The following is an 8,181-nucleotide window of genomic DNA, read 5'->3' as shown; positions in this document are numbered from 1 at the left end:
GACGTGCCCTTATGAACTGAATGCTGGCCCATGAGGGTGTCAGCTGGACACCCAGCTGGATTCAGAGGGATTCTGTTTACCTGTGTGCTTGTGTCTGACTGCAGTTTATTGTTGCTCTGATGAACTGATTCTTGGCATATGAGGGTGTCAGCCTGTCCATGCTGATCAACCCGGCCGGGTCAGGCGTGTCACGTTAATCTGTGTGTGTTTGTGTGTATGACTGATTTGGTGACTGGAAGAACCCAGCCCCATTGAGACTGAGTCCTGCAAGATAGCTCCATTGTGGGTGAGGGCTTGCAGAAGGGAGAGATACAGCTCCGTATAGAAACACAAGTAACACAAGCAGCACATTGACAGAATTACCAAGACCCTAGAAACTATCCCTAATAAATGAGCACACCCCAAAGTAATGGGCAAATCTGGTAACATGGTGCTTCCTGGATCTTTCTGATCACATTGTTCTACACTTATGTGCTTCACAGTGTATTCCATGATCTTTTCAGCCATTGAGGTCTGGCTGACTGCTTTGTAATTTCCTGGATCCTCCTTTCTCTCTTGCTTAAAGAGGGACCCTATATTTTCCCTTTTTCCAGTCATCCAGGACCTCACCCAATTCCATAAGTTGTCAAAGAGGATAACCAGTGGCTCCAAAATTACCTTAGCCAATTTATTCAATTCCCTAGAGTAGGGGTGTCAACCTCATCTGCCCCATGGGACTCCGCTGCATATACCACCCCTCTGCCTGGTCCAGAATGAAAGCTACACATGGAGCCAGGTCCAGTCTATACAGGGTGGGTGCTGTGCACAGCATGGATTCCAGACTGGGTAGAGTGGGTGCCTCATGTGACATAATCCCAGAAGATCTAGAGCAAGCACTGGCTCCAGCATATAGGAATCTCATGGACCCACTTTGGCTGGTCTCTCACTGTAATGCACAGTGTCCAACTCTCAGAACCGCACTGCCAGTGCCTCCTGCTCATAACTGGCTGCAGTTGGTGCTTCCTGCATGCAGGATGCATCCCAGACTGGCCAGTGAGGGTGCTGCATGAAAGAGCAGACCTGGACTGGCTGGAGAGGGTGATAGATCCAGAATGTGGGGTGGGTCCTGCATTGGCCCTGTGCAGGTGACATGTACAGCACAAGTCCCAGAGCTGGCACGGAGGGTGCTGCATTATCCCAGGCCCTGCACACAGGTTTAGTTCAGTGAGATCTGCATGTGGGGTAGGAGCTTATTAGAGACACAGGGCTAGCACCAGGGACCAGATGATGTGTCTTTACAGGCCTTCTAAAATGGAAGCAATCTAATCACCTACATCTACATGTCACTCTTGAAAGGCTAATTCATATGGCTGAGTTACAGTGCACATTATTTTTTTTCTCCTTAACCATTACCTTGCTTATAGTGCTACATGCCCTGCCCTACCTTTGGGTTAGGCATAAACAGTTTTGTGATTAAGACATGTATGCCAGCCATTCACCCCAAATCAAATGTGCTGAATATTAGAGAATACTTGAGGCTATTACATCATCCCTGCATCCTTGGAATGCAGCATGGTTCAGCAAACAGGCCTCTTCTTCCTTCCATCCCCTCACCAATTTTCTTTATCTATAAAATGTGAGTGACACCATCTATCCTTGATAAAATAGTCTGGGGCCAAGGGCCACAAAAGAGTGGAAAAGTATAAGAAACAAACAAAAGACTGAAAAGTATAATGTATTTAACCTTTTAGATCACTGAGTCAAAACAGCCTCTCCCCCCCCAACCCCCTCCCTTTCAGGGTTCACTATGGAGCAATTAGTGCAAGTTGCTCAGGGGAAAAATAATCCCATGGCCATTCATATATTACTCTGCCTATTTGTCTTAGTCTAACAAGATACCCTATGTATTCTGCAGATGCACTTTAGTTTTATGGATGCAAACATCCATAAAAGACATTGCAAAGCAGAGCTTTTGATTAAAACAATCTTATATTAGTAGTAGCAGTACCAGTAATTGTAGAAGTAGCATTTGTAGTAGTAGTAGTAGTACATTTATATAATCATCAGTTGTTGTTTTTTCCCCCCCAAGCATAATTATGCAGAATCTTCCTTTGTGCCATTGAAGTGAAGAAGAAAAAAATCTGTGAGCATTTATATTGTTGCTAAATGTCTGTTATTTAATGTATTGGCAAGCAAAGAATTAGATGAAGTGCAAGTCAATGAGACTTTTGCCATTGAATTTTATTAGAACACATTTTTGTGGTTTAGTTCTAAATATGATTGCATATTATTATGAATTATTGTTGCTGGTAGTGGTGTAGTTTCTACTACAATGACTATTAACATTACTGCTTCACTGCCCTGCACTAACAGGATCGAGGCAGTAACCTCCTCCCCCCCTGTTTTACCCATGTGACTTAAAAGGTGTTTTTTCTTGGTTCAGACACTTTGCCTGGTAGTTGTCAACGAGGGTTATTTTAGAAACTTTAAAAAAATGGATAGACTGTCTAGGATGGTTTAGATAGGGATGATCCTGCCTTGAGCAGGGAGGTAGACCAGATGACTCATGAGGTCCCTTCCTGTCCTGATTTTCGATGGTTCTGTATGGGCATCTAACTTCAATTTTTGTCCTTCAAAATCTTTCTCTGTGTCTATACATAGATGCAGTCTTTTTCATTCTTGCTATTATAATGCATGGCTCCCTCTAACGGATGCTCTTTTTTTCAGCTAACACCCAGCTCCTGCAGTTTTAAAAAGATGAAGGTATTTTACATGTTGGTACCATTCTTGTTATAGAGAATACCTAGAAATCTGGACACATCTGTAACCTAAAGGATCAAAAACCTTGAAGGTAAAGATAACAGATCTTGAAACACCTGCACATGCATAGACTTTTATGAATATAAAAGTGAACTGGGGGGAGGTGGTGTGATTTTCAAATGCCTGAAGTCAGCATTATCACAGATAATGCACTAGTTTCACTTAATGTGTTCTGAATTATATTTTGAAACCTGGGATGGTTTATGTTTCAGTGAAGAAGAGGAGATTTTTGAGTGCTCAATATGGAAATTCATTTAATTGAAAACATTGCTTTTTTTCAATGCCGAGTATCTTCCACAGAAGTTTATGGTGGTAAACACTGCTGAGTTGTGAATGTTTGCAGGAATGGTCCCCTTATTTCCTCATGCCTATATTACATTGACCCAGAAGCCATTTGGATATTTCTTATTTTAATTGTAATTAGAGCTTTTCAAAAATGAAATCAGGTAAAAAATAAGTTAATATATACATATAAAAATGTGGAGAAGCTCAATATACATTTTTGTCAATTTTTCCCATATCAAAATCAAGAATAATTTGGCTGAAAAGTATAATATACTAGCTTGAATCCATAGACAACCATGATTACCTCTGACAAAGGGGGGCAAACTTTTTGGCAGAAACAACAGTAAAAAAGAAAAGAAAAGCCAAATATCAAAGCAAACCAAATTTTTTCAGCTCAAAACCAAAATATTCTTAACTTAAATTTTTTTTTTAATTTTAATTTAAAACAAATGTGTAAAGATGGTTTCCATGAAAATATGTATTTAGTAGAGAACCCAATATATCATCAAAAACAGTTTGTGAAGGGAAAAAAAATGACCAGCACTACACCCTGTGCTTTGGCTACTAGTCTTGCGACCATCGACTGTTGCTTAAGTGTAACTTTTTTAATGACGAATGTCTGCCAGGGAAGCCCATGGGGCTCTTCATAGGATTGGTAAGTGGTTAAAATATCACATCTCAGTCAGCAGATTGAGAGTAGAGTCCTCAATAATCTCAGATGGTTGTAGGTGATTCCCATTTTTTGTTTGTTAAAAAAATGCTTAGCCAGAGAAAAAGGGTATTTTAGAGAATGAAAAATTAAAAGGAAGGGGGAAAAAAAGCAATGTATTTTGTTAAAAAAAGTAACCAAAACTCCCGCACTCACCTCCAAAGAGCACCTGGAACAAAAATATTTTTATCTCGAAAAATAACATATTATGCTCTCCTTCTCCCCCTCCCCCCCCCCAAATATATATTTACCACTTTTTAACCAACTGATCTTTACATTTGCAAGTCTTGAGAGCTCAGAGCTGTCTCTGGAGTTTCTGGGTCCCTGGGAATTGAAAGTGTTCAGAGTATATTCTGTTTTCACTGCACTTCATTCATTATCCCTTATTATTTGTTCTACTCCGTACTTGATTCATATGATTCATAAAGAAGAACATGGCTGAGATTTTCAAGGCTATCTCAGTGGAGGTAGATGAAATATCTTATCTTGAAAAAATTGGTTAAGAAAATGTAGGTTTGTTGAAATCATGTTTTTCCCCTTTAGGAATATTGATATATATTTTTTCAGAAAATATAACATTTTCCTTGAAACAACATATGAAAGAAATAAATTGTTGATTTAAAAGCAAATTTCATTTTGGCAATAAGTTTAAAGGATGATCTGTTTGATGATATTTTCTACTGGAACAACAGTATTGTTGGGAAAACTATAATATCATAAAAAAGCTTCTGGGAAGGAAATGCCTTTCCTCATGTTAACCATGGACATTTTGTGCCCATGAGCTTGCCCTACATCCACAATCTCTCTCATCTATAAAGGTGGTCCTATAAAAAATATCATTAAACAAGTCTTTTCTTACAATGCTTCTTGCATTTTCCATGGATGAACATGGGCTGCACTAACAGTGTAACACAAATACATTTTAGTGCTCTCTAAATTGAAATTGAATTGGTGTGAGAAACTTTTTTGTGTCCTTTGAAAAAGTTGGGACTTTTTTCCCTTCACAACTTAACTTTTTGATAGAATTAAAAGATCCAAACTCTGTGTGTGTGTGTGTGTGTGTGTGTGTGTGTGTGTGTGTGTGTGGCTTCCTATTAAAAGGAAATTCCATTTCCACATAGCTCTGCAGGTACAGATGCAGAGCAAAACCCCATAGTTAACTATGACAATCTCAGTCCAAGGTATTCTGTTGATGTCTCAAAGAAGTTGTAACAATTAATATCTTTGCAAAGATTCCTAGAGTATGAAGCAATGAAGAACCAAAGCTCTGTGACTGCATTTATTATGCAGGGCCTCTCCATCCACCCACAATTCCAGATCCTGCTCTTCATCATCTTCCTCACTGTCTATCTCATCGCTTTGCTTGGCAACCTTGCCATAATTGCTGCAATCCTATCCAGCCCGAGCCTGCACAGGCCTATGTACTTCTTTCTCTTCCACTTGGCTATAGTAGACATCATCTGCACCTCCACCATCATGCCCAAAATGCTTGGGAATCTAGTGACCATCACAAGTACTATCTCCTTCTCTGGGTGCATGGCCCAACTCTACTCTTTCACATGGTGTCTGGGTGCTGAGATGGTGCTTTTCACTGTCATGGCTTATGACCGCTATGTGGCCATTTGCTACCCTTTGCATTACAGCGCCATGATGAACAGGAGTGTGTGCTTGGGTTTGTCTGCTGTGGTGATAGTTATTGCTGTGACCAATTCTTGGGTGCACACTGGCTTGATTATGCAGCTGACTTTCTGTGGACCCAACATTATCAATCATTTCTTCTGTGAGATCCCACCACTGCTGGCCCTGTCCTGCACCCCAGTAAGGATAAATGAGATCATGGTCTTCACAGCAGACATCTTCCTAGCCATGGGGGATTTCCTATTGACATGTCTCTCTTACTGCTTCATTCTTAAGGCCATCATGAAGATCAGGACACGTGAAGGAAAGAAAAAAGCTTTTTCTACCTGCTCTTCTCACCTCATTGTGGTGTCTCTCTATTACTCCACTGTTATATACACCTACATCAGGCCAGCCTCCAGTTATTCCTTTGACAGGGACAAGATAGTAGCAGCTTTGTACACTCTTGTGACTCCAACTCTCAATCCTTTAGTTTATACCCTGAGAAATAAAGAAGTCAAGGTGGCCCTTAAGAAAGTGATTCCATATCTTGGGAGATAAGTTGTGACAGAGAGAACCCTGACTGGGCTTACTATCGAAGCTGAGTCCCTGGTATATGCTTTCCTCTGGAAACATGATTTGGAATTAATCTGATAAACTTTAGACAAAGAATGTAATTCCCAGCTTCATAAGTATTGTATTTCCTTACATTGTTGAAAATTTAGAAACATGACGAAACCCGGTTGCTGAGAAAAAAAAAGAAAACAGGGAAAGAAGAAATAAAGGAAGAACCATCGTGAAAGTTATCATTTATTGTCAAAAGTTTTGTATGTGAGATATGATGGCCATGAAATTGTAAATTATGTAAACTTGCTTTGTAGTTTTTGTTGTCACTTCCTGTGAAATGGGGAAAATGCCAATCATTTAGAATTCTAATGCGTGTATAATTCTAAAGCTGTAAAATTGAACAGAGAATTCCATAACTCATCACATGAATTCCAATGCATGCAACAGATCACTGAAACAAAATCACATTTCTTTCCTGCAGAGAAGGTAGATGTGTTGAAGCAATAAATGTACCGTAGAAGGGCATTGTGATGCGATGTTAGGAATAGCTGATTTATAAAAAGGTTACGAAACATCAAATACAATACTGTATTAACTAAAATATAAGATGACCCTTAATATAAGGCAACCCTCCAATAATTAGATTCTAGATATGAGAAAATAATAAATGCATTATGCTTTTCTGGGTAGAGAATCTAATTAATGGTGAGTTGTGTTGAAGCCCTCCTCCACTACTACAGTATGGAAAGCAGTGGCCGGGGGTGGTCAGGTACTCCCCTTGCCCTGCAAATTTCTTTCCCCTTTAACCTTCCTGCCCGCATTGCCATCCTTACCTCCCCCATCCCAGCTCCCCAAAGTCTCTGGGCCCCTTCCCCACAAATCCCCCCAATTTATGTCTCTTCCTCCCAACTCCCCAGTCTCTGCCTATTCCATCCTAAACTTCCCCCAGTCGTTCCCTCTATCTTCTATGCTTCCCCCAATCTTTGACCCTGCCTTCTTCACACACCCTTATTGTCAGATGCTGCTCAGGCTGCTCCATCCATTATCTGGAAGCTCAGTGATTGCCTGGCCATTCAGCAGTCAGCGCTGCTGATGGCCAGGCAGGGGAAGGAGTTTCCATGTGCTCTGTGCCCAGAAGTGAAGCCTGCCTGAGAGAAGGAAAGCCTGCCTGAGCAGAAGCGGCTGCCCTGTGTCGGGCATGCTCTACACCCTGGCCATCGAGCTGCTGCTGCTGCTGCATGTGCTGTGGCACTGCCTGAGTGGTGTGGCCTTGCCATCAGCCATGGGCCCATCCATTGGCCCTCCGTATATAAATATACCTGTTGGTATATTTTTTTTTTCTGGGATGGGCACCACTGGCTCCTATGAGCTGTCTTTTACCTACCTGTCGCTGAGGTGGACCAGAGCCTGGTCAACCTGGTGAGCAAGGTGTCCACCTGCCTGCAAGCTCTTCAGTGACTCTTCTACAGCAAGGAGCACCTGCCCTGGCACTAAAATGGTGTGTCGATTCCTGTAGAGGTTGGGGGCCCTCATCTTCAGCTGTTGAGGGAGACCCTGGTATACAACCCTGCCTTGTGGCACCCTGTGCCAAGCCTGGCCTCCACCAGCCTCATGGCTGCCTTCATCTAGGCACATGTCCTCTGCTTGGGTCATTTCCTTGACCCCACTTGGTCGGCCTAGCTCTCGCCTGAGGCCCTGACCACCCAGCTGGGCATGTGCTCCATCTGCAGCATGGGTCATCTCTTGCATGACATCCAGGATGCCCTCCCATCAGAAGCAGCAGCCACCCTGGATGACCACCTCTGGGAGTGCCAGGTGCCAGGGATGCCCGGAGCGAGGCCTCCCCCCTGCTGCCAGTCACCCCAACTGTGGCTGGTGAACTTTCTGGAAGACTTGGCACCCTGCTGACACTCCCCATGACTGCTGACAGACACAGGTTGCTCCTTTGCTTCCCTGCCCTGTAGAAGCCTTTATGCCTGTGTGGTTCATATCAGTTCACACAGTGTCACCTATGTTATGAGGGTTTTTTGCTTGTCCGCAGCTTGAGGTACAGTTTCCCCCAAACCCCTGCACCTATCTCCTTGAAATGTTGTGGCCTGAGCAGGGGCTAGCATGCCTACAGTTTTAACCTCACTGTGGCTTAACACTTACATGTGACACAAGTTTTGCTTTCAAGATTTTGGGGTGCAGGTTCCCCAAACACC

At 42.4% G+C, this 8,181-nt stretch overlaps 1 protein-coding gene across 1 annotated transcript; it reads left to right on the top strand.

Annotated features, from left to right (window-relative positions):
• Nucleotides 1–5,044: 5,044 nt before the first annotated feature.
• Nucleotides 5,045–5,971, top strand: LOC106723354 (olfactory receptor 13G1-like). Its single transcript, XM_014527569.1, has one exon. The coding sequence runs from the start codon at nucleotides 5,045–5,047 to the stop codon at nucleotides 5,969–5,971; it is 927 nt and encodes a 308-aa protein (XP_014383055.1).
• Nucleotides 5,972–8,181: the final 2,210 nt, after the last annotated feature.

The sequence above is a fragment of the Alligator sinensis genome, unplaced genomic scaffold, assembly GCF_000455745.1.
Source record: "Alligator sinensis unplaced genomic scaffold, ASM45574v1 scaffold75_1, whole genome shotgun sequence".
NCBI lineage: Eukaryota > Metazoa > Chordata > Crocodylia > Alligatoridae > Alligator > Alligator sinensis.
The sequence above is the reverse complement of the archived record's forward strand: the minus strand, read 5'-3'. Positions and strand labels throughout refer to the sequence as shown.

Excerpts from the sequence above, each read along its gene's own strand:
- LOC106723354 (XM_014527569.1), top strand. The coding sequence starts at position 5,045 with ATGAAGAACCAAAGCTCTGTGACTGCATTTATTATGCAGGGCCTCTCC.